This window comes from Scyliorhinus torazame, chromosome 18, assembly GCF_047496885.1.
Source record: "Scyliorhinus torazame isolate Kashiwa2021f chromosome 18, sScyTor2.1, whole genome shotgun sequence".
Classification (NCBI taxonomy): domain Eukaryota; kingdom Metazoa; phylum Chordata; class Chondrichthyes; order Carcharhiniformes; family Scyliorhinidae; genus Scyliorhinus; species Scyliorhinus torazame.
In genome coordinates, this window is record NC_092724.1 from 140,695,238 (window position 1) to 140,718,692 (window position 23,455).

The 23,455-nt window shown below is 49.2% G+C and overlaps 1 protein-coding gene across 5 annotated transcripts in view; it reads right to left on the reverse strand.

Moving 5' to 3' along the window:
- The window catches only part of tbc1d16 (TBC1 domain family, member 16), a 143,870-nt gene that overhangs the window by 19,034 nt on the left and 101,381 nt on the right, over window positions 1–23,455 (reverse strand). For 4 of the 5 annotated variants that reach the window (XM_072483498.1, XM_072483494.1, XM_072483496.1 and 1 more), the window contains one exon: window positions 14,961–15,107. In XM_072483498.1, coding sequence (XP_072339599.1) covers window positions 14,961–15,107 — 147 coding nt within the window. Of the gene's footprint in view, window positions 1–11,870; window positions 11,986–14,960; window positions 15,108–23,455 lie in introns of all 5 variants that reach the window. The other variant, XM_072483497.1, reaches the window with a different exon arrangement.

Genomic DNA, 23,455 nt, shown 5'->3' on the forward strand with positions numbered 1-23,455 from the left:
GGAAAATATGTGTCAAAAAAGACAAATGGGAGTTGCATGAGTTGTGTCTCTTTCAACGCTTCGATTTGGAAACCGTTAAAAAAGAAAAACCACATTTTAGATACCTCCTTTTACATAAAAACATCGTAATGCCCTATGTTGCGATGATTATTCCCAAATGGCTGCAGAAAACCGATAACAGCAATCTGAGGTGGAGGGGGATGCTGCAAATATTGGATCCACAGGGCGGCATGGTGGTGCAGTGGTTAGCACTGCTGCCATGGCACCGAGGTCCCGAGTTCGATCCTGGCTAAAGTTTGCACATTCTCCCCATGTCTGCGTGGGTCTCACCCCCACAACCCAAAAGATGTGCAGGGTAGTTAGACTGGCCACGCTAAATTGCCCTTAATTGGGATAAAAAGATATTCAGTCCACAAATGACCATCTCTTTTTGTCTATGCCTAGCAGCATGCGACGTGGGGAAAGACAGCAGTCACTTGTTACATGTGTTTCTGCCAACACTGCACCATCCCCCTCTCCCCGCAAAATAAAATGGAAACATAAAGCAGAAGTCATGTTCTCTCTTAAGTCTGCTGTTTTGCAATTCACATATACGATATCCCAATACTGGAGATCAACAGGTCGCATTGAAACCTTTAAAAACACTGTTGCTTGCCTAATCAAGTCAGTTCAGTTATTCAACAACTGCGAGAACCTAGCTGCTGTTGACAACAATTCTTCTGAGATTTCTCCAGCTGTCATTACATTAAATATGTTTTTGGACTGCAGTGCACATTAGGGCGAAGTAACTCAAGACACTGAGTGTAATACAGGACAACGTTTGTTGTATAATTTTATCCCATTTTTATTCTCCCCACAAAAAAGAAAATCACAAACTAGTAAACAACCAAAAATGCACTAAAATACCACAAGGAGAACTGCTTCCTCATGCAGAGAAATCAGCAGGAAACAACATTCTACAAACAGCTGTACATCATCGTACGGTTTGACGTCTTTTTTCTAACTAGCAATAGATATGAAATATTACATGCAACTTATTGCTACAAGGGCAGCACGGTGGCACAGTATTTAGCACTGCTGCCTCACAGCGGCAGGGACACGGGTTCAATTCTGGCCATGGGTGGCTGTCTGCCTGGAGTTTGCATATTCTCCCCATGTCTGCGTGGGTTTCCTCTGGGTGCTCCGGTTTCCTTCCACAGTCCAAAGATGTGCACGTAGGTAGGTTGGCCATGCTAAATTCTCTCTTAGTGTACAGGGATGTGCAAGTCAGGTTATGGGGTTACAGGGATAGAGCGGAGTGGATCAGTGCAGACCCGATGGGCCGAATGGCCTCCTTCTGCACTGTAGGGATTCCAGAAGTGCACTGTGGGAGGTCGGTTAGCTCAATTGGCTGGTTTGTGATGTGGAACAACTCCAGCAGCGCGGGTTCAATTCCCATACCGTTGGAGGTTATCCATGAAGGCTCCACCTTCTCAACCTTGCCCCTTGCCTGAGATATGGTGACCTTCAGGGTAAAACACCACCGGTCAGCTCACACTCTCAAAGGGGAGAGCAGCCTATGGTCCTCTGGGATTATGGCGACTTTAATTTCAGAAGTGTGTGGAGTCTGCACGTTCTCCCTGTGTCTGAGTGGGTTTCCTCTGGGTGGTCCGTTTTTCCCCCACAAGTCCCGAAAGACGTGCTGTTAGGTAATTTGGAAATTCTGAATTCTCCCTCTGTGTACCCGAACAGGCGCCGGAATGTGGCGACTTGGGTCTTTTCCCAGTAATTTCATTGCAGTGTTAATGTAAGCCTACTTGTGACAATAAAGATTATTTAAAAAAAAAAAAATCTTGTGTATGTGGGTAGAGGGTGGGACAGTTAAAGTGGACAGTAGGTATTAGTTTGTCGTTAACCAGTTTTACTTGCTGAATATTTTATGATAGTTCTTGGTGTAAATAACAGTAATCGCGTTTACATTTACAAACCTGGTGACTGGGATTATTGGGCAGCCAAGGGCCAAAGACTTTGGGTATTTTCCGAAGAATTATTGGTTAATTCAATTGTGTTGTGACTCCGGGACATGTGGGGTTGGAACTGAGCAGGGTGTCGTAACATTACACCCCAAACTCTTTGTAACGAAAGCTAAAATACTATTTGCCTTCCTAATTACCTACTATCCCGATACGTTAACTTTCCATGATTCCCGTACAAGAACACCCAGGATATCTGAATGCATACCGTTCCCATTCCCGGAACATTCAAAATATATTCTGCTTCTTCATTATTCCGACCGAAACGGAAAACCTCGCACTTCGCTAGATTGTATTCCATCTCTATTGGTTTTCTCACACATCCAACCTGTCTAAATTCCTTTAGTTGTTGCTGCTCAGCAATATCAGATTGAACACATACACCAATGCCAAATCCATCTCATTACCACTGCTCTTGGCCTCTGCATGGCCTCCGCTTCATCAACCTGCTTGTTAAACATCCAATCCTGATGAGTCATAATTCCCTCCCATTAAATATTAGGAACATTGTTTTAGGCTTCTTTCTCTCATCATTTACTGCGTTCCCCTCTTCGGTCTCATGCTGATACTGGTTGCAACCTTGCTGACCTATTTGACCGAATTGCATTAATTAACCTCATATCCGCTCCATCAGAAAGACCACTTACTTCCATTTGATTTCTGAAACATCACCCTTGGCAGCCCATCTGTTACAAAAACCTTCATAATGATCTTTTTAAATTTTCAGACCCTATCTTAAAAGTCAATTGGCCCACGGACCATCTTCACCCAACATAAACTTTAGCGAATCCAACACTCTTCTGCCCGTATATCCTAACCCAAACAGTGTTTGCCATGTTCACTTACCTACGTTGCCTCCTGGTTCACCAAAATCAAAACTTTCAATCTCGTGTTTAAATCCCTCCATGGCTTTGTCTCCTATATCTATAATCTTAACCAGTGCCACATCAGCCCTTCTACCCCCTACCAGAACTCAGTGTTCCTCCTACTCTGACCTCTTTCTCATGCACCACTTCCTCTTCCAACACTGGCACCGTGCTATCAGCCAATCAGGCAGACTCAAGCCCGTCCTCCTGAACAGTGACTGAGAAGAGGTTGCAGAGGCAGACAGTGCTGCCAGCCGCACCAGTAGGAAACAGTTTGTAATCCTGAGGGGGGTCACTGGTGAAACCCTGGGAGGTGCAGAGAACCAGGGAGGGTTCCAAAGGCCACACGGTGGACGTGCCCTTTGTTTGGGGTGAGCTCTGCTAATCCCCTGCTTCCTCTGCAGTGAGGCAGCGCTTCTGAGGAGTGCCAACACCTGGTGGACCACTGATTGAGCTTGGCCACATCCATCCCCTTGCTGATACCGCTGGGGTTTGAGGGTTTCAAGAGGGGTGGCCTGGGTGGGCTCCCACATCAGCAGAGGCTCTCTGAACATTCACAGGATACAGTGAGCAGTCAGCTGTGTGAGCAGCCAGGAAGGAGTCGATAAGTAGCACCAAAGGGGTGCGTTTAAATCCACATACTGCAGCAATGGTGGTCCGAGCCAGGCCACCCCGATCCTGAGGGGGGCACCCAGAGTCCACAGAGATGACACCAAGTTGTTCCCACTCCTGCCCCTGGTCCGGGCAGTCATCCCCCAGAAAGCCCAAAACTGATTTTCAGCCTCTGCGCCCCACCCCCCTCAATAGCCAAGGCTCTAGTTCCCGCCCGCGAGACTTCCGCCTCAGAGGGGCGGAGCATAAAATGTCCAATCCTCTAACGATATTTAAATCCATGCAAGTACCAGTTTTGCATGGACCCACTGGCGTGTGGTGTAAACTTTAATAATGCCACAAGCGAGGGACCCTGGACCATGGCGGCACAGTGGCTAGCACTGTTGCTTCACAGATCCAGGGTCCCAGGTTCGATTCTCAGCTTGGGTCACTGTCTGTGCAGAGTCTGCACGTTCTCCCCGTGTGTGCGTGGGTTTCCTCCGGGTGCTCCGGTTTCCTCCCACAGTCCAAAGATGTGCAGGTTAGATGGATTGGCCATGCTAAATTGCCCTTAGTGTCCAAAAAGGTTAGGTGGGGTTATTGGGTTCCAGGGATAGGGTGGAGGTGTGGGCTTAATTAAGTAGGGTGCTCTTTCCAAGGGCCGGTGCAGACTCGGGTCTAATGCCTTCCTTCTGCACTGTAAATTTTATGATGGCGACGGATTCAGCGTCAGGCATATATCGTGATTTTTCCATTGCCTGCTATTCTCCACCCGATCACAATTCTCGCTGCCGGTGTCGCCAAGCGGAGAATTGAGCCCTTTGACTTGGGCTTTAACAGCCAAAATCTATTTTAAAAAAAATATATTCAAATTTTCAACGATTTTCAACAATTATACATACGGGGCAAAATTCTCCGGTATCGGCGCGATGTCCGCCGACTGGCGTCCAAAACTGCGCAAATCAGTCGGGCATCGCGCCGCCCCAAAGGTGCGGAATGCTCCGCATCTTGGGGGGCCGAGCCCCAACCTTAAGGGGCTAGGCCCGCGCCGGACTAATTTCCACCCCGCCAGCTGGTGGAAAAGGCCTTTGGTGCCCCGCCAGTTGGCGCGGAAATGACATCTCCGGGCAGCGCATGCGCGGGAGCGTTAGCAGCCGCTGACGGCATTCCCGCGCATGCGCAGTGGAGGGAGTCTCTTCCACCTCCGCCATGGTGGAGACCGTGGCGAAGGGGGAAGGAAAAGAGTGCCCCCACGGCGCAGGCCTGCCCGCAGATCGGTGGGCCCCGATCGCGGGCCAGGCCACCGTGGGGGCACCCCCTGGGGCCAGATCGCCCCGCGCCCCCCCCCCAGGACCCCGGAGTCCACCCGCGCCGTCTTGTCCCGCCGGTAAGGTAGGTGGTTTAATCTACGCCGGCGGGACAGGCATTTTAGCAGCGGGACTTCGGCCCATCCGGGCCGGAGAATCGCGGGGGGGGGGCCGCCAACCGGCGCGGCGCGATTCCTGCCCCCGCCGAATATCCGATGCCAGAGAATTTGGCAACCGGCGGGGGCGGAATTCATGCCAGCCCCCGGCGATTCTCCGACCCGGCCGGGGGGGGGGGGTCGGAGAAACTCGCCCGAGATTTCCAACAAAAGACAATAACCCCCATTTAACAAATTTACACGCCAGTAAGGAAAAACGCCCCACTCTAACCTAAACAAAACAGAAAAACCAAACGCCCCCCCCCCCCCCCCTCGGGTTGCTGCTGCTGTTGACCGCCACCTAACGTTCCGCGAGAAAGTCTAGGAACGGTTGCCACCGCCTGGACAACCCCTGCACAGACCCCTGCAAGGCAAACTTTATCCTTTCCAGCTTGATGAACCCTGCCATATTGTTAATCCAAGCTTCCACGCTTGGGGGCTTCGCCTCCCTCCACATTAGTAGGATCCTCCGCCGGGCTACCAAGGACGCAAAGGCCAAAACACCAGCCTCTTTCGGCTCCTGCACTCCCGGCTCGTCCGATACCCCAAATAATGCTATCACCCAGCTCGGCTTGACCCGGGTGTTCACCACTTTGGACATAGTCCTCACAAAGCCCCTTCAGAACCCCTCCAGCGCCGGGCATGTCCAGAACATGTGGCCGTGATTTGCTGGGCTCCCCGAGCAACTCACACACCTGTCCTCCATCCCAAAAAACCTACTCATCCTCGCCCCGGTCATATGCGCCCTATGGACAACTTTGAACTGTATTAGGCTGAGCCTGGCGCAAGAGGAGGAAGAATTAACCCTACTCAGGACATCAGCCCACAGATCTTCATCCAGCTCCTCCCCCAGCTCCTCCTCCCACTTATCCTTTAACTCCTCCACCGAGGCCACCTCTGCTTCCTGCAGTTCCTGATAGATCGCCGAGACCTTGCCTTCTCCAACCCATACACCCAAAATCACCCTGTCTTGAATCCTTCGTGTTGGGAGCAGTGGAAATTCCCTCACCTGCCGTCTCACAAACGGCCTCACTTGCATGTACCTAAAAGCATTCCCGGGAGGTAACCCAAATTTCTCCTCTAGCGCCCCTAGGCTCGCAAAAGTCCCATCGATGAATAGGTCCCCCATTCCTATAATCCCTGCCCGATGCCAGCTCAGAAACCCCCCATCCATCCTACCCGGAACGAACCTGTGGTTCTCTCGTATCGGGGACCAGACCAAGGCCCCCACCTTGCCCCTAAGTCACCTCCACTGACCCCAGATCTTCAGAGTCGCCGCCACCACCGGACCCGTAGTGTACCTTGTCGATGGAAGCGGCAACGGTGCCGTCACCAGCGCCCCCAGACTCGTACCCACACAAGACGCCACCTCTAGCCTCTTCCACGCCGCCCCCTCTCCCTCCATTACCCACTTACGGATCATCGCCACAATAGTTGCCCAATAATAGCCACAGATTTGGCAGCGCCAGCCCCCGCCCCCTCCCCCCCCCCCCCCTCCTCTCCCCTGTCCCTGCTACGCTCCAAAAACACCCTCTTCACCCTTGGAGTCTTATTCGCCCATACGAATCCCATAATACTCCTGCTTACCCGTTTAAAAAAAGCCTTGGGGATTAGGATGGGCAGGCACTGGAACACAAACAGGAACCTCGGGAGGACAGTCATCTTGACCGACTGCACCCTACCCGCCAGGGAGAGTGGCAGTATATCCCAACTCTTGAAGTCCTCCTCCATTTGCTCCACCAACCTTGTCAAATTGAGCTTGTGCAGGGCCCCCCAGCTCCTAGCTACCTGGATCCCCAGGTATCGGAAGCTCCTCTCCGCCCTCTTCAGCAGTAGCTCGTCTATCCCCCTTCCCTGGTCCCCTGCATGCACCACAAAGAGCTCACTCTTCCCCACGTTGTGCTGATAGTCCGAGAAGCCCCCAAACTCCCTAAGGATCCGCATAACCTCCGCCATCCCCTCCACTGGGTCTGCAACATATAACAACAGGTCATCAGCATATAACGACACCCAGTGTCCCCCCCCCCCCCCCCCCCCCCGGGACCAATCCCCTCCAGTTCCTAGACACCCTCAGTGCCATGGCCAGCGGCTCAATTGCCAATGCAAACAACAAGGGAGGTAAGGGACACCACTGCCTCGTTCCGCGGTACAACCTAAAGTACTCCGACCTCCGCCGGTTCGTAGCCACACTCGCCACTGGGGCCCTATATAGCAGCCTGACCCATCTTATGAACCATTCCCCAAACCCAAACCTCCCAAGCACCTCCCAGAGATACTCCCACTCCACCCGACCAAAGGCCTTCTCCGCCGCGTCCATAGCCGCCACTACCTCCACCGAGGGCATCATGATCACATTTAAAAGCCTCCGCACATTCATGTTAACAGCCAAAAACTATTAAACAGTAAAAGAATAAATAAAAAGTAGCAATAATACAGTACAAGTTTAATAAACAACTGCAAAAACCTAACTCTCTCTTCAGGTAAGAAGAAAATAACAGATAATCGTGACTACAATGCTAAATCATGTACTCTTTCCTTTCTTACCACCCACCAGAATTACCTGTCCTATCCCTTCCCAAAGGCTTAAGACCTTCCAAGTAGAACCAGTCAAATTGAGAAATACTGTACTGTCCAGAAAAACAACAGGGGCCAAAGAGGTTTAAACAACAGGTTGTTAAAATGAAATGCTGCCAAACACATATCTTAACAAATCTCGCAGAATGTTTACATCCAAAATCAACAGCACTGGCCCTCTTTTCAACATTTGGCGCAAGAAAAGTGAGCGAAAGTGTTTTAATCTCTTAATTATTGTGATGGAGTTAAAGAAACAACGGGCAGGATTTTTCAGTTGGCGGGGTTTCCCACCCTCCTACCCGAAAAGCCACCAGCCATTGCTTCCCCACCAATCACTGAAATCCCACAGCAATTGGTTGTAAACGGGACTTAAACCTGTCCTGCCTCAGAGAGTTGCCAGCCAATCTGGCAATGATTGGCTGGCAGCTGTGTTGTCGCAGCAGTGCCAACGACAGCAGTGGCCAGGACTGGGACTACAAGCATTCCTCGTAGTACAGACCAGGGCCAGGATTCTCCCCTACCCGGTGGGGCGGCGGGTCCCGGCGGGATGGAGTGGTGGGAACCACTCCGGCATCGGGCCACCCCAAAGGTGCGGATTTCTCCGCACCTTTAGGGGCCAAGCCCTCACCTTGAGTGGCTAGGCCCGCGCCAGAGTGGTTGGCGCGCCGTCGACCGGAGGGAAAGGCGTTTGGCGCCATGCCAGCCGGGGCTGAAGGGACTTCGCCAGCCGGCGGAAGTCCGCGCATGCGCGGGAGTGTCAGCGGCTGCTGACGTCAACCCCGAGCATGTGCGGTGGGGGGTCACTTCCGCGTCGGCCATCGCGGAGGCTATGGCCGAGGCGGAAGGAAAAGGCCCCCACGGCACAGGCCCGTCCGCGGATCGGTGGGCCCCGATCGCGGGCCAGGCCACCGTGGGGGCACCCCCCAAGGCCAGATCACCCCGCCCCCCCCCCCCCCACCCCAGGACCCCCGGAGCCCGCCCGCGCCGTCAGCCCTGCCGGGAGGGTAGGTGGTTTGATTCACGCCGGCAGGAGCGGCATTACAGCAGCGGGACTTCGGCCCATCGCGGGCTAGAGAATCGCCGGAGGGGGCCCACCGACCGGCGCAGCACGATTCCCGCCCCCACCAAATTTTAGGTGCCGGAGAATTCGGCGGCTGGCGGGGGTGGGATTCACGCCGCGCCCCCCCCCCCCCAGCGATTCTCCGACCCGTAGGGGGTCGGAGAATCCCGCCCATGTTATATATGAGGGGGAGGGACTTGATAGAGATGTCAGGGGAGTGGGGTGTGGTGGGGGTAGAGCTGGGGTGCCTGATGTGGAAAGGAGGCCCTTGAAGGAGGCACTCTCGCTTCCCAGTTGGGGACCAAGCAGGGTGATCTGTCGAGCTTACCCTGCCCCTAAACTCCTCCTGCCAGCCTCAAAATTGGCGACTCGGGAACCTCAGCCTCCACTATATAAAATTGTGAACAGGCCAGGAGCCGGGGTAGGGCTGCGGGAAGGCCACTCATGGAATTTTACAGAGCTCCCCACCTGCAAGCCCACCACCAGGTGACAGTAAAACTTCTCCAACTCTTAAATTGTCCTTCATTTTTGTCACAATGTATTATTTTAAGTTTTGCTTTTACTGTTGCTTACACAAAAACATAAACTCTGCTTGCGACACAATGAGTGTTTTTGCTTGGATGAATTACTCAACACAGTACTGTGAAGGAGCAAAAACATAACAGTAAAATTAATTTTAACGTAATCTGTATCCACAATCACACACATTAGCAGGGATTTTTCAGTCCCGCCTATGCCGGGAATCGTCACAAGTGGACCAGAAAATCTGACAGGCCAGCCAGTGGCACACTGGCTTTGGGATTGGAAAATCCCAGCCATCATCTATATTATTTTGCCTAATATTGCTGCACCCGAAAACAAAATCAGGATAGTAGCAGTTATGTAATTCTACAAATACTTGTCAATTTTATTTTAGTTCAAGTGGTCTTCTTTTGACAACACTGATGACTAATGAAATCAAATGGCAGTATAATTCAGCACAGCTAATCAGCGCTAAAGTTAAGCTTAATTCACCAATACCTAAACAATATTGGCACAAAAGAAAGCCAAGATTGTTTTGCCAAAACCACAATTATTTTCAAGGAAAAGCTCAATTTAACATTTACTGTACAGCCTGTGCATATTTTGATAATTTAAAAACAAGACGTCTCACCTCAATAACCACATCCAGTTCAACACTTCCACACAAATATTGCAGACAATGTGCAGACACAGCAATTGTAGAAACATTGGCTTGGGTTTTTCTGCTATTGCACTTCGCACTCAGCAATTTTGCATCCATTGAAATAAACACAAAACACATCCAGGGTTGACAAGCAAAAGTGGAAAACTAGTCTGCTAAATTACATTCCCAAATAAATATATAGAAACTAAGCACTAACTATATCTAAAAAATAGGGTGCTGCCACGTTGTCAATCTAGGACACCACCAGATCACTGTAATTATAAATATTTCCTTTTAACTCAGTTAGTTACAAGTAATACTCAAACTATAAAAATCTTTTGGTCCTTAAAATAAATGGACATAAACAGCTTTCAAACCCAGGTTAAGGCCTAAATACAAAAGGCATCATATCTAAATTGGAAGAAATAGTATCACTCATACAAAAGTTAATCCTTTAAAAAAAATTCCAAATAAATTTAAAGTACCCAATTCTTTATTTTTTTCCAATTATGGGGCAATTTAAAATGATCAATCCACCTAATCTGCTCATCTTGGGATTGTGAGGGTGAAATTCCTCATGGAATTCCTCCTCGGGGAAAATGTGCGAACTCCACACGGAGTGACCCGGGCCGGGATCGAACCGGAGTCCTTGGTGTCATCGGGCTGCAGTGTTAACCTCTGCACCACCATGCCGCCCTCAAACGTTATTCTTTAAGCTTTTCTTAGCTTTAGTATAGAGAAACAATATCTTCTCCAAGGGAAATCCAGAACAAAGGGGCATAGTCTGAAAATTAGAGACAGCTAGGACATTTAGAAGTAAAATTAGGAATGGCTTTTTCAGGCAAAGGACAGTGCTAATCAGGAATTATTTTCTCAAAAGGCTGTGGAAGCTGGATCAAGCAAATTCTTCGACTGAGCTTGGCAGATTTTTGTTCGGAAAGATGCAATTGAGTCTATTGTGTTCCGAATAGCAGAAAAGGCTCAGGACCTGAATGTCCTGCTCCTATTCCTATTGTGTTTTTTTCCAGCAGAGAGTGTAGCTGGCACTGTTACAGACTCTGCTGAAACCTAGGAGTTGCCAGAGTGCAGTTTAAAAAAAAAATGTTTCCAATTAAGGGACAATTTAACGTGGCCAATCCACCTACCCTGTACATCTTTGGGTTGTGGGGGTGAGACCCACGCAGACACCAGGAGAATGTGCAAACTCCACATAGACAGTGACCCGGGCTTGGGTTGAACTTGGGTCCTCGGTGGCGTGAAGCAGCAGTGTTAACCACTGTGCCACCGTGGCAGAGTGCAGTTCTGATGAATGTACCCTCAGGTTCACTTCTCCTTCCTTTAGATTGTGTTTTGGCCTTTACTCACCACATCTTCCATTAATTCAGTTGCTACTGGAAATTCTACTTATGAGGAACATGAAGTATCAACCTGGTCCGAAATTACTGTACGAGATGTATTAAGAGGACCTATATAGTCAAGCGCATGAATTACTTTACTTGTCACTGTTTAAATGTATATTTTGCTTGTTCTGGGTTTTCCTCTCCCAGCCCCACTACTCTCTGGCCAAAATAATGCTTCATGACTCATATTCCCTTTTGTGTGGCGGCTCCTCATGTGTGCATCAATACGCACATTTCATAACACTGGAGTCCAAATGATTCACAGATTCCAATGTTGAGAAAAGCTGGTCATGGTCAACAGCCGAGAGTGCAGGTTTAACATTTTATTTGATACTTTGGATAAACATTAAGGACTACACCCAATAAAAGGAAACACATCTGGAAACTAGGGTAGCTTGGTAAATGGATATCCCTTGTGGATCAAAGCAAATATACTATGAAATCAGGGAAAACTGGATAAATTCTTTTAATATTACAATTAAACTAAATGTAATAGATTATTGGTTTGGCCTACATGCTTCAGAATTGAATCAAAGAAAAGTAAAACTGACATTTTTGGTCGATGTAATTTTAACCTGCTCATTTTATAGGCTTATAAAAGAAACAGATGATTCAACTCACAACACTTTTAATAAGAATATATTTGCTAAACACACTTAATTTCACTTTCTATGCATTGTGAATATCATAGCTAAATGAAAGGAAATTAAACATCTGCACAGATGGTTCACAGCACTTACATTTACGAAAATGTGATTATTGCAATTTGATAACTGTTACTTTTCCCACTGCAGAGAACAGAGTTCTAAAATGATGCACTCTGGCGTGTACGATACAGCTACGTAGAAAAAAAAACTTGCGACCATTCAAAAAAAAAAAAAAAAATTAATCTTCAACATCATTACACAGTAATAAAAGAACAGAACAAAGACACCAGCATAATTTCAAAGCATCACTGTGTTCACATGTAATACCTGAAAAAGATATCTACAATTATTTTGTAATTCGTATTTATAATTCTGTCACCAAAATGGTTTCTGTGAATTCTGGTTACAGAACAGTGAACAAGGCATTATCAGTAAGGCATTGTTAATATTGCTTGTTTTCCTTGTGTAAAGGGGGTGGTTGCAAGTGGTATGATCCCACCTGATGTTATAACAGGATGGGAAGACCCCAGAATAGAACCCTGGGTCAAAGGGCTGTCACTTTTTAAAATAAAACATGGGGAATCAGTCACAGGACTGCTAATTAGTTTTAACAGCAAGAAAAAAAACCTTGAACATGAAAAAATTAGTTAGGATACAATACTCCTTTAGCCTCCTTTGCTTAACAATTACAAACAGGGTTCGATTCAACCAAATGGGAACAAAGTCCCACAGCGAGTGCGGTTAGCTGCGTGTTTCCTGGCACTCACAGTGCCGAAAAACACATGGCTATTCAATGCAATTCGCATTGTCCAAAGGGCCTCAGTGGGGAACGCACAGCCAAAGCCACATATAGCCTCATTTTGTCCACTGGGGAGCTCAGCTTGCTGGAAATCCCCAGTCTAGCAAGAGATTGGGACGGCATAAATGGTGTCCCAAGCTCCGAGGCCCCCAAAGCGATCGCCGACCTCCGCCCCGCCCCCCCCAACACCCACGCAGGGCACCCAGGCCCAATCGCATGACAAAAATGACAACGTGGGACCTTGGTAGTGCCAACCTGTGAACCTGACATTACCCAAGCCACCTGGACACCTTGGAAATGCTGGGCTGGCACTCAGGTGGCAAGGTGTCAGGCTGGCACTTTCAAGGTGCCAGGGCACCAACCTGCCCAAAGGACATGCAGCTGGGGGCCTCCAATCCCTGGGAGATCCTCACAAGTGCAGTTCTGACTGGCCCCCATTTGTGGGGACCAGTGCTTAACGGTGCTCTCCTGAGGTCTCTGAGGCAAAGGGGATGAATCCGAAAGCCTCAGATACCGCAGGAATCTTCACATTAGAGTGAGATAACTGTCTCGCTCTAATATGCAGATTTGCCAAAAAGTGAATGGGCGGGATTTACATCGCAGATCCAATGCAATCCCGTGAGGCTTTGCGAGTGGGTAGATCCCGGGGGCGGGGTCTCCTGGCTTTTATCGCCCACCCTGCCCCACAGTGAACAGCTTTTCAGGCGCGGCATGGCCAATGGGTCGTTCCCACAGATTACAAAGTACATCTTAAGGTACAATGGTTTCATTAACACACTAAGTGCCTATAAACACACAAGATGACTGTGGTAAGGCACACTCCTCTCTGCCACAAGTGTCTCTGGACTACTCAAAATCTCCCAAGGTGATTCTTATTCCGTGAGCCACCTAGTCCTACTGAAGGCCGGCTTCCACACAAATGATTTAAAATTCCGCTTTCAAAAAGTCACACTTTCCGCCTTCATTTCGGCCTTAATGTCATTTCTCATCTCCTTCAGTTCCCTGGGGAGGAACGCCTTCCATCCATCACCTGGTTGAGGGAGGGGGCTTGTTTTTTGGATTTCTCATCTCCCTCTCTCGGGGGTGGCCGGGGACCCCTCGCCTCGGGGGTCCGCTGACACGCTTTGTCCCTTGCCGCTGTTTCTTTGTATCTCTGTGGCCTCTTGAGCTGCTGCTTCCTGGCATCCTTTCTGTAATTCTTGTTGCTAAGGGTGACGGGATGTTTTTGTGAGTCAAATGTGACTAAAAGTGCCTATTATTCTGTCCATCAGAGGAGAGCCACCTGATGTGCGGCTGCTCAGCACATCCTCGTCAGCTGAAGTCAAATAGGATCACACTTTCAAATCTTCTTTTAAAATCATTCTTCCCCTCCGCTGCTTCCATCAAACTTTGGCTTTCAGGTTTAACACCTCTTCCTTCAGGTCTTCTTTGTCTTAAAGGCTTATACAAGAGGGTCCACAATTATTTCAAATAATGCCTTCCAAACTGTAGTAATTTCTCACAAACCCTAGCGCTATTGCAGATATCTTTTTGGCCTCTCATGATCCAAGCCTTTTCAAATCTCTGTGTCTTCAGTGAACAGTCATTTGTTCTGGTTCCCAGGTTCCTCTGTTCCTTTAATGCCAGACTTTTTGGAAACATTTCTTCATTACTCCAGTTTCCTTAACTAAGTGCACTTCAGATTTCCGGCATCTGTTTGCTTAACCATCACTTTGTAGCATGTTTTTTTTTTCTAGCAAGGCTCAAATAGATATTTCCTCTTTAGCCTTCTAAAACCAACTGCTTCCAGCAGAGCTGAGTGGGCAGCCTTCTCTCTCACTACTTATCGCCAACTGCAATCAAATTCAGCTAAACTAAAACTTGAAAGCTTTTCAAGCTTACAAGGCCCCAGTTGCTAAGCAACCCCTGCTGATTTATTTACTCTTTACGCCGTAGCCCTCTCTATCTCTAAGGGGAATAGAATCACAGTTGGAATTGAAGCCAACCCCAACACATGCAAATGCCTTTGTCCAGCATGAATCTAACTATATAGGTTTTACCCTTCCAGCCACAGAAACATTAAATTAAACTCACTTAAAACTATACCTTATTTATAATTATTACCAATACAAATATAAATAACATGAAAGTAGCTTTGTTTTCCCAACACAAGCAATTTATGTTGTAAAGGAACAAAACAAACAATCCATCATTGCATTAATAACACAGCAGTATAATGGATCCTGAACAATCCATTAATAGGCCCCTCAATTTTTCACAAACTTTCATTATATTGAGAGGAATTTTCAAGTACCTAAACAGTGTGCTAAACATAATCTATTGCATTTCAAAACATATATAAATTATGATTGAATGTAAGCAGAAATATTTCTACTAGTTCCTACCTTCCTTAGGACAATCTCCCCACTCATATGCATGGCCAGGTTGCTGAAATGAAGGAGCATCTGGTCTGTTGCTAACTGCTGTTCAATCACGTCATCCCCGTAAATCACTACAATGGCCACACAAACAAACAGGTGGAAGTAGTCGGTCTGCAAGACAAATATACATAATGACTTCACCAACAGACAGAAATCTAAGGCACTAATCATTCACCGTTACAAATATCAGATCTGCAAGACTGATAGCCAATGCATTGACTTAACAGTAACTGAATTACTGCCAGCACTTTCCTGTACTTCTTTCCATGCACCTGTCACAATCTTTCAAACATCTTCCTCAGAAGATCACTTGCCTGGATTCTATTAAACCTTGAAGTATGGCTCTGGCAACAACATAGCTAGCAGGATTGTCTTCCTCTTCCTCGGTGGCATGGACATTCTGGTGTTCGTGCAGCATACCTTTCAGCTGTCTACTCACGAATGATACTTAATCAATAAAATATTGTCTTGAAACACAAGCCAGTCATTTCTGGTTGGGCTAGCTTTTAATTTCACATACGCAGACATCGGGCGGGATTCTCCATCCCGCCGGCAGGGGATTCTCCGTTCCCGCAGCAGGCCAATGGGGTTTTCCATTGTGAGCAACCTCACGCCATTGGGGCAGAGGATCACGCCAACGGAGAATCCGGCTGATCAAGCATATTTCAAGCCAACTCTTGAATAAAAAACATAGAGAGGATAGGAAGGGAATGCATAGTTATTCTTAAAATTTGCAAGTGTATTATTTACTTCAACTGCAGCAAAAAATAAATAAATATCTTGAAGAACAGGTTTGACTAATTACAACTCATGAACATGAATTGAAGTGAAATTTACGTGGGTCTTACTGGTCTATATTAGTGAGATGAACTTTACTTCACCATGGCATGACACTGGGGCGAAATTCTCCCCCAACGGCGCGATGTCCACCGACTGGCGCCAGAAACGGCGCCAATCAGACGGGCATCGCGCCGGCCCAAAGGTGCGGAATGCTCCGCATCTTTGGCGGCCTAGCCCCAACATTGAGGGGCTAGGCCGACGCCGGAGGGATTTCCGCCCCGCCAGCTGGCGGAAATGGCGTTTGTTGCCCCGCCAGCTGGCGCGGAAATGCGCGCATGCGCGGGAGCGTCAGCGGCCGCTGACAGTTTCCCGGCGCATGCGCGGGAGCGTCAGCGGCCGCTGAAAGTTTCCCGTGCATGCGCAGTGGGGAGAGTCTCTTCCGCCTCCGCCATGGTGGAGGCCGTAGCGGAGGCGGAAGGGAAAGAGTGCCCCCACGGCACAGGCCCGCCCGCGGATCGGTGGGCCCCGATCGCGGGCCAGGCCACCGTGGGGGCACCCCCTGGGGTCAGATCGCCCCGCGCCCCCCCCAGGACCCCGGAGCCTGCCCAAGCCGCCTGGTCCCGCCGGTAAATACCAGGTTTGATTTACGCCAGCGGGACAGGCAATTTCTGGGCGGGACTTCGGCCCATCCGGGCCGGAGAATTGAATGGGGGGGGTCCCGCCAACCGGCGCGGCCCGATTCCTGCCCCCGCCCAATCTCCGGTACCGGAGACTTCGGCTGGGGCGGGATTCACGGCGGCCAACGGGTCGGAGAATGATGCCCCTGGTCTTTATATGCATTTAAACCATTAAACACAGAGTATCATTTGTAAAGTTATATCATTTGTTTTATAACATGCAGACTCCGCACAGGCAATGACCCAAGCCGGAAATCGAACCTGGGACCCTGGAGCTGTGAAGCAACCATGCTAACCATTCAATTAACTGGTAGTGATTAATTTATATAAAACATTAATAAAGCAACAAATGGAGTCGTGTTTTCAGCTTTGGGCTCCTCACAGAGAGGGAGCCACTCAGATGTTGTCTAGCACAAAGTACAAATATATTAAAATATTCGAATAACTAGGCTGCTGTTTCCAGAACAAGTGAGATTATAGTGATTTCATAGATATCCAAAGCCCAACCATCTTCAGCTGCTTCATCAATGACCTTCCTTCCATCATAAGATCAGAAGTGGGGATGGTCACAAGAAGTTCAAGATAGGGTGATCTCGGGTGCATGGGTCGGGGAGGGCAAGGTGTCGGAAATACACCGGGAGTTGAAAGAGGGGGAAGCGCTGGTAGAAGAGTTGAAGGGTAAATGGGAGGATGAGTTGGGGGAGGAGATCGAGGAAGGTCTGTGAGTTGATGCCCTTGGTAGGGTTAATTCCTCCTCCTCGTGTGCCAGGCTCAGCCTGATACAATTTAAGGTGGTCCACAGAGCGCACTTGACGGGGGCGAGGTTGAGTAGGTTCTTTGGGGTAGAGGACAGATGTGGAAGGTGCTCAGGGAGCCCGGCGAACCATGTCCATATGTTTTGGTCATGCCCGGCACTGGAGGGGTTCTGGAGAGGAGTGGCGGGAGCAATATCTCAGGTGGTGAAAGTCCGGGTCAAGCCAAGCTGGGGGCTAGCAATATTTGGAGTAGTGGACGAACCGGGAGTGCAGGAGGCGAAAGAGGCCGGAATTCTGGCCTTTGCGTCCCTAGTAGCCCGGCGAAGGATCTTGCTAATGTGGAAGGAGGCGAAGCCCCCCAGCCTGGAGGCCTGGCTAAATGATATGGCTGGGTTCATAAAGTTGGAGAGGATTAAGTTTGCCTTGAGAGGGTCTGCGCAGGAGTTTTACAGGCGGTGGCAACCGTTCCTAGACTATCTCGCGGAGCGTTAGAGGAAGGTCGGTCAGCAGCAACCTTGGGGGAGACGGGACGTCCTGGGAGGGGGCGGGAGAGGGGGGACTGCCTGGGAGGGTGGATGAGCAAGAGATAACATGAAGGGTTGAGGAAACTGGCACGTACAGGTGAGGGCCAGTGTACAAAGCTGTGTAAATATATCATTTTGCCATGTATATATCTTGCTCTGCGCGATTTCTTGTTTTTTTTTTGTTACGGGGGGGGGGGGTTATTGTTTGTAAGGGAGAAAAATGGTGTTAAAAAACTTTAATAAATATATTTTTAAAAAAAAGAAGTGGGGATGGTCGCTGGTGATTGCACCATGCTCAGCACCATTCGCAACTCCTCAGATACTGAAGCAGCCCATGTCTAAGTGCAACAAGACCTGGACAATACCCAGGCTTGGGCTGACAACTTACATTCACAACATACAACTGCCAGACAATGACCATCTCCAACAAGAAAGGATCTAACTATCGCCTCTTGACATTCAATGGCATTAACACCACTGAATCCCCCACTATCAACATCCCGTGCTTACCACTGACCAGAAACTGTGGTTACAAGATCAGAGACGAGGAATCCTGCAGCGAGTAACTCACCTTCCAACTCCCCAAAGCCTGTCCACAATCTCGACCGTTGACCTATCACCCTCCTCCTTTAGGATTCCGTTCAGCCATTCAGTGACATCCCTGACCTAGCCCCAGTGAGGCAAAACACCATTCTGGAGTCACGCCTGTGGCGCATAAACACGTGTCTGTTCCCCTAACTAATGAATGCCCTATCGCTATTGCTCCCCTTCCTTCTTCCTACCCTCCTGTACAGTCAGGCCGCTTGTGGTGCCAGGAGCTTGGCTTTGACTGCGCATGTCCGAAGGAAACAGGTTCCAAAACGGAAAACCGATTTAAGAGCGGGATCCCAAGGGACTCCTGTACTACCTGCCTGCTTCTCTTGGGCTGTCTGGGTGGTCACACTTCTTTCCTTCAATCCCTTGGGCACCTCTTTAAACATACTATCCACGAAACCCTCAGCCTCGTGGATGCGCCAGTGTCTCCAGGTGCCACTCAACTGCCAAAACCTGAAGCTCCGGTTCCTGCAGTTGGGAGCAATTCCTGCACATGTGGTCATTTAGGATGCTGGTATGGTCCATGACTTCCCACTATGACAGGCCACACTTTCCACTCGACCGAGCTCACCTTCCATGTCTTAGACTTAAATGTACTTTGTCTTACTTGCTAACTTTTCTAATTACTTAGTCTTAAAAGTTACTCCTCCTACCTTAACTTAGTCTCCTTGTCTAATTCCACTTTGACTTACTTGCCCTTGTATTATAGCTCTGACATTTACTTATCCCTGGTGCTTCTCAGTTAATCTGTTATTATACTTTCCTAATTTACTATTATTTAGGGTCAGTTCCTAATGGTAGTTCTTTACCAGCCAAGTCTGAGTCACTCGAACGTACTCACCCAATCTGCTGCTTCCTCTTGTCCTGTGTCATGTTCTGAATCTTGACATCACCTCAGGAGTTCTGTCTCTGGATTCAGTGAAGGTTTGCGGCGCTGCTATTTTTAAAGATTCCCTGCCGCTCCAATCAGCTGCTTCCTAGCAGGTTCGCTCTCTCTCTGGCTTCCGGTGCTCTGTGCCTCTGGCCCTTGCTGCACTGTTTTTAAAGTGCCCCCGCCGCTCTCCACCAGGTTCACTCTCTCTCCGGCCTCCACTGCTCCTTACACAATTCCTTCCAAACCCATGACCATCATTCTCTAGAAGGATGGGCAGCAGATACTTGAGAACATCACTGCCTGAAAATTCCCCTCTCAACCACTCACCATTCTGCCTTGGAAATATATCGCCGTTCCTTCATTGTGGCTGGGTAAAAATCCTGGAACTCCCTCCCTAACAGTTCTGCAGGTGTACCTACACCACATGGACTGTGGTTTAAGAAGGCAGCTCGCCACCATCATCCCGAGGGCAATTAGGGAAAGAATACCGGCCCAGCCAGTGAAGCTCACATTCTTGAATAAATTTAAAAAGTGCTTAAAATTATGAAGTGAAGGGATGGGACACATTAGATAGAGAAACATACTTAATGATTGAGGGATCTAAACAAGGGAACATGGAGACAAAATTAGATGCAAGCTCTTAGGATGGAGGACAAGAGAAACATTTTTACACAAAGGGTTGTAAAACTGCAATACATTTTTACAGTTGGTGATTAAAACAGAGACCATGTCAGCTTTTCAGAATAATTATCACGGTCTGTACAATGCCTTCTTAATCACCTTTGCTCCAATGAAAACAAGTGCACTGCCATCTCTGTAATTCACTTAATTAAATTCTGGAGATGTTGGAGGAAATGTGGAATTATGGGACAACTTTGCTTTGGGCAATTGTTATAACCTGCCTGCTTACCATTGGCTGGGGACTAATGACAATCCCACAATCCTGTGGGAGTATGAGCTTCTCCAATGAGGGCGGAGAAATCATTAGCAGACTCCCTGTATAAATAAAGCTGGCCAGTTTGGAACCAGCAGGAAGGAGTAAGCAGCAAGCGAGGTTGCTGCTGCTGTTGTGTGTGTGTATATATGTTATTGTAAATAAATTTTATTTCTTTGTATCCTTGAAACTCGTGCTGGATTCTTTGTGGCCCCCACAAAACTGGCGACGAGGGTTAAAGTGAATAGCTGTCTACACTGCTGAAGCCACCTCCCTGGATTTTTGTTGGATACAGGTTGGAAGTTGTTTTCTATTATACCATGCCTCTGTACGGACGTTTGGATGTTTTTGATGCTGCGCTGGAAAGCTGGAACCAGTACACACAATGGATGCGTTACTATTTCCGGGCAAACAATATCACCAAAAACGAGTGGCATATTGCTCAGCGCCTGCGGCTGGCATACGTTTGGGGTGATTAGGAGCCTTACGTACCCAGCTGCGCTGGACACCAAAATGTTTGATGAACTTGTGAATTTAGTGGGGCAGCATTTTAACCCAACCCCGTCCACGATAGTCCGTTACCGGTTTAATACCGCTGAGAGGACCCCAGGCGAATCCCTTGCCGACTTTCTATCCAGGCTACGCAGGATTGCGGAGTACTGTGACTATGGTGAGACCTTGTCAGAAATGTTACGCGACCGTTTGGTTTGCGGTATTAACAATGCGGCCACCCAGAGAAAGTTGTTAGCTCAGCCAACATTGACTTTTCAACAGGCCATTCAAATAGTATTGTCCCGAGAGAGCGCAGAACGAGGAATGCAGGAGATACAGGGAATGGAAGTGCATGCCTTGGGGCGCAACCCCTTCTGTCCGAAAACGTCCCCCCGCACTCCTGCGGTACCTTGGGCGAGACGACGTCCGGATCGACGCCAGTGGCCGTCGGACATTCCTCCCCGAAGGGAGCCATCTCCAGAACCAATGGATGAGGAGCCATGTCCGTGTCAGACTTGTAGGCACCAACCCCGTCACGGACGACGGTCCTGGGGGCGCCGTCGTTCCGATCGAAACTGGGACCAGCCCAGGGGCTGTACCTTCCATGTGGATGAACCTGCGGCGACTACTCCTGAGGACGTGGAGATGGGGGACGACTGCCTGCAGCTGCATTGTGTGGCAGCTCCCCGTGTGGCCCCCATTAAGGTGACAGTACGGGTCAATGGTCACCCGCTTGAGATGGAGTTGGACACTGGCGCAGCGGTCTCAGTGATTGCCCAGAGGACATTCGACCGCATCAAGCAGGGTATACAGACCCTTATATTAACCGACACACAGGCCAGGTTGGCCACCTACACGGGGGAACCATTGGCCATTGCAGGAACTACGATGACCCCCGTTGTTTACGGACGCCATGAGGGGTGTTTCCCACTTATCGTGGTGCGCGGCCATGGGCCCAGCCTGTTGGGTCGGGACTGGTTGCGCCATTTGCGCTTGCAATGGCAGCACATCCTCCAAACAGTTTCTGGAGGGTTGACTGAGGTGCTAGGACGATAGCCAGTTGTATTTCAGCCCGGTTTGGGGAAAATAAAAGGGGCCGTAGCCCGTATCCAAATCAAACCAGGAGCCACGCCGCGCTATTTCCGGATGCGCCCAGTGCCTTACGCCTTGCTCGAGAAGGTAGAAGGGGAGCTCACCCGTTTGGAAACTTTGGGTATTATCAGGCCTGTCCGTTTCGCTGACTGGGCAGCACCAATTGTACCTGTAATGAAGCCAGATGCCACAGTTTGCTTGTGCGGCGACTATAAACCCAGTGAATACGGCTTCCCGACTCGACTGATATCCAATGCCTCGCATAGAGGATCTCTACGCAAAGCTTACAGTTGGAGCTGGACCCTGCCCCCCGACCATATGTAACGATTAATACACACCGGGGCCTGTATGAATATACACATTTGCCCTTTGGAGTATCTTCTGCCTGTGCTATTTTTCAACGCGTTATGGAGGGCATTTTGAGAGGTTTACCGCGTGTCGCTGTCTACTTAGATGGCGTTTTGATCACAGGGACGTCAGAGCAGGAACATTTGGAAAATCTGGAGACTGTCCTAAGACGCTTTTCAGAGGCTGGAGTCCGTTTACGTCGCACAAAGTGCGTCTTTCAGGCGAAGAAAGTAGTCTACCTGGGTTATCGGGTGGACCGCGAAGGTTTGCACCTCTTCGCAGAGAAGGTGCACGCGATTCAACAGGCCACCGCCCCAACTGACACTTCGCATCTTCGTTCTTTTCTCGGCCTCGTAAACTATTATGGGAAGTTGCTGCCCAATCTGGCAATTACACTGGCCCCGTTGCATCTTCTGCTAAAGAAAAATCACACCTGGGTTTGGGGTCAGCCGCAAGAAACCGCTTTCCGGCAGCTAAAACAACAATTGTCGTCGTCTGGGTTACTAACCCACTATGATCCTGGAAAGCCTTTGTTCGTCACGTGATGCATCCCCGTATGGTACTGGGGCCGTCCTGTCCCACAAGATGGAGAACGGGGCCGAGCGGCCGATAGCTTTCGCCTCCTGCACATTGATTGCAGCGGAAAAAAAGTACGCGCAGATCGAGAACGAGTGCCTGGCAGTGGTCTTTGCGGTGAAATGTTTCCACCAGTACGTGCAAGGCCGCCACTTCACTATCGTGACTGATCATAAGCCTCTGCTGGGACTTTTCAGAGAGGATAAGCCAATACCGCCCTTTGCTTCCGCACGGATCCAGCGCTGGGCTTTGTTGCTCGCTGCATACGAGTATTCTCTGGAGCACAAACCAGGAACGCAGATAGCGAATGCCTATGCACTGAGCCGATTGCCTTTATCGACCGGCCCCATGTCGACCCCCACGACCGGTGAGGTGGTTGCAACCCTAAATTTTATGGACACCTTGCCTGTCACGGCATCACAGATCCGTGAGTGGACTCAGACGGAGCCAGTCCTGTCAAAGGTTCGACACATAGTCCTGTATGGTGGGCAACATAGACAGCTCCCAGGCGAGTTGCGGGCATTTTCATCCAAGCTGTCAGAATTCAGCATGGAAGACGGCATCCTCTTGTGGGGGACGCGTGTGATTGTCCCGGAAAAAGGACAGGAGCTGATACTAAGAGACTTGCACAATGGGCATCCAGGTGTGACCAAAATGAAAATGTTGGCCCGGAGTTATGTCTGGTGGCCAGGCCTCGACGCCGAATTTGAGAAGGTGGCCCAAAACTGCTCCATTTGTCAGGAGCATCAGAAGCTTCCACTGGCCGTACCCCTACATCACTGGGAATGGCCAGGGTGGCTTTGGGCGTGCTTG